Below are 2,854 nucleotides of genomic sequence, written 5' to 3' on the forward strand. Positions count from 1 at the left end.
GGCCGGGAAAGGCCGAAACCGCTGCCCCAGGATGGGAGAAGCATTTGCCAGGCGCATAGGCGACAAGGGCGTCTTCTTCCGGACGCCTAAAGAACACTTTGAACTCAGCCACAAAGAGGCAGACAGAGCCGGGCCGAGCTCGGGAGCCGAGAGATGTTCCTCCGAAGCGCGTGTGCAAGCGTCCAGGAGGCCCATGGAAACCCGCTCCCCATCGTTGGCCATCAGGGACGTGCAAGTCCAAAGCCCCGGGAGGGGCGCCTGGGTGGCTCAGCGGATGGAGCGTCTGGACTCTGGACCTCGGCTCAGGCCAGGCCTGTTCTCTGGGTGGTGAGACCCAGCCCTGCATCAGGCTCCACGGTGGGCTCTGCGCCAGGCATGGAGCCTGCTTCAGCTTCTCCCTCTCTCTGTCGCCCTCTGCCCCTCCTCCGCTCCCTCTCTAAAAGGGTGGGGGGCGGGGGGGCAAAGTCGCCGTGAGATGCCACTTCGCCCCCAGTAGGACGGCTCTTCCTGGCCCCAGAAAGACCGACCAAGCGGGAGATGACCAGTCTGGGCGAGGATGTGGAAGAACCGGGACCCTGGCCCACTGCTCCTGGGATGGGGGAGTGGTCCGGCTGCGGCGGGAGCCACCCAGGCGGCTCCTCGGGAAGGTAGCCAGGGAATGACCCTAGGACCCCGTGACCCCGCGACCCCGCTCCTAGCTCCACAGGGCAAGGCACGGGAAACAGGTGCTCGGACAGAACCGTGTAGGCGACCGTCCACCGCGGCGCCGTTCCCATGGGCCCAGAGGTGGACATCACCGCGAGGCCTGTCCCCTGAGGACCGGGGTCCACGACTCGTGGTCTCTCCGTGCCGTGGCCTCCTGTCCACAGCCATCAGAAGACACCAAGTGCAGATGGACGCCACCACGTGCAGGAACCCGGGTGAAAACGTGGGTGCCGAGGGAAAGCAGCCCGCCCGACCCGCCCCCCCCCCCCCCCCCCCCCCCCCGCAGCCCCAACCACCTCGTCGTCTGACGATCCCATCTCTAGGTCCGTCTTCAGAAGAGGCCAATCTGTTCCGGCAGGAAGCAGAGGAGGGGTTGCCTGCCAGGCTCCGGGCGGGGGGGGGGGGGGGGGGGGGGGGGGGGGGCCGTGGGGGGCGTCTGCCCGCCAGGGGCGGGGCTTCCTTTTGGGGGCGGGGCCCACGCTGTGGAGCGAGATAGGGGTGACGGTCGCCCCACACGTCGAGGGTCTGCTTGGGGCCACGAGGCCCTCCCCCGTCTGGGGTTTCTTGGGTAGGACGTCCCAGTGGTGCGGAAGGTGAGCCTCCATCTCCTCCGAGAGGCATCGTGGGGGGCCGTCGGGGGGGAGGGGGGGGGGGGGCAGGCTCCCGCGAGATAGGGGTGACAGTCGCCCCACACGTCGAGGGTCTGCTTGGGGCCACGAGGTCCTCCCCCGTCTGGGGTTTCTTGGGTAGGACGTCCCAGTGGGGCGGAAGGTGAGCCTCCATCGCCTCCGAGAGGCGTCGTGGGGGGCCGTGGGGGGGAGGGGGTGGGGGGGCAGGCTCCCGCTCACGCCATTTCTTGGCGGGCCCGAGCTCCCGGCAGGGGCCGATGGGAAAGCGGTGACCTCACCGGATCTACGTGTCCCGAAGTGTGTGGCCCCGGACCAATGACGGGGGTCGGTCTGTAGTCGCTAGGAGACCGCAGCGTAAGGGCCCGAGTCCTGGGTCCCAACCCGGTGGCTGGAGAAGTTGGGACCCGCCGAGCCCCGCCGAGCCCTGCCGAACCCCCGCCGAGCCCCGCCGAAGCCGCTGAGCCCCGCTGAGCCCCGCCGAAGCCGCCGAGCCCGCCGAGCCCGCAGAGCCCCGCCGAAGCCGCCGAGCCCGCCGAGCCCCGCAGAGCACCGCCGACCTAGCCCGTCGCCGAGCCAGAGCGCAGCCGAGGCCCAGCATGCCGGCCAAGAGGAGCCATCAAGGGTCGTCCGGAGGCCAGAGGCAGGCCCGCTCCCGCACCGCCCGAGCCGAGCTGTCGTTCTCCGTGAGCCACGTGGAGCGCCTCCTGCGCGAAGGCCGCTACGCCCGGCGCCTGGGCTCGTCCGCGCCGGTCTTCCTAGCGGCCGTCATCCAGTACCTGACGGCCACCGTCCTGGAGCTGGCGGGCAACGAGGCCCGGAACTGCGGCAGGACGCGCATCACCCCGGAGCTCGTGGACATGGCGGTCCACAACAACGCGCTGCTCAGCCGCTTCTTCGAGTCCACCACCATCTCCCAGGTGGCCCCGCCCCACGACTAGCTGCCGCCGCACACCACCCGGCCGCTCGGCCCGCCCGCCCCAGCCGGGCCTGCTCACCGCTGCGGCGGCCCGGGGCGGGCTGGGGCCTCGGGCCCAGTCCCTCGCAGTCCCCACAAGGGGCTCAAGAAACCCGTGTGTCCAAGCAATAAAAGCCAAGGAAAGAAACCGCGCGCGCGCGTGTGTTTTCGGGCGTGCGGGCGCTTCGGTCACTCGGTGGGCCACGCGCTTCAGGGCTGTCCCCCGAAGGACAGACCCCCAGGCAGGGTCTGGCTGGGGGGTGGGGGGGTACGGAAGAGCCGTTTCTCTCAGGGACGGTGCAGGGGGGTGGCCCCGGGTGGGACAGGCTGGATGGGGGTGCGGGGGGGGGGGCACTGGCGCCCCCGAGACCCCCACATGAGCGCCGAGCAAGCCAGAGCCCGGGACCGTCCCGGGAAGGACGGGGTTCCTGGGGCCGCAGTTCAAGACCAGGACCGCGGCGTCGTGGAGGGGACAACGTGCCAGGGCGACCCCCCGGGGATGGGACGGAGGGGTGGACACACCTGTCGGCGTGGACTCTGGCATGGCAGGGGCTTGGACCGGAAG

At 70.7% G+C, this 2,854-nt stretch overlaps 1 protein-coding gene across 1 annotated transcript; it reads left to right on the plus strand.

Annotated features, from left to right (window-relative positions):
• The first annotated feature begins 1,815 nt into the window (after positions 1–1,815).
• Positions 1,816–2,428, plus strand: LOC125091951 (histone H2A-Bbd type 2/3-like). The gene has a single exon (XM_047716121.1). The coding sequence runs from the start codon at positions 1,931–1,933 to the stop codon at positions 2,270–2,272; it is 342 nt and encodes a 113-aa protein (XP_047572077.1). The 5' UTR covers positions 1,816–1,930; the 3' UTR covers positions 2,273–2,428.
• The last annotated feature ends 426 nt before the right edge of the window (positions 2,429–2,854 follow it).

This window comes from Lutra lutra, chromosome X (genome assembly GCF_902655055.1).
Source record: "Lutra lutra chromosome X, mLutLut1.2, whole genome shotgun sequence".
Taxonomy (NCBI): domain Eukaryota; kingdom Metazoa; phylum Chordata; class Mammalia; order Carnivora; family Mustelidae; genus Lutra; species Lutra lutra.

Coding starts and splice junctions, on each gene's coding strand:
- LOC125091951 (XM_047716121.1), top strand. CDS start 1,931: ATGCCGGCCAAGAGGAGCCATCAAGGGTCGTCCGGAGGCCAGAGGCAG.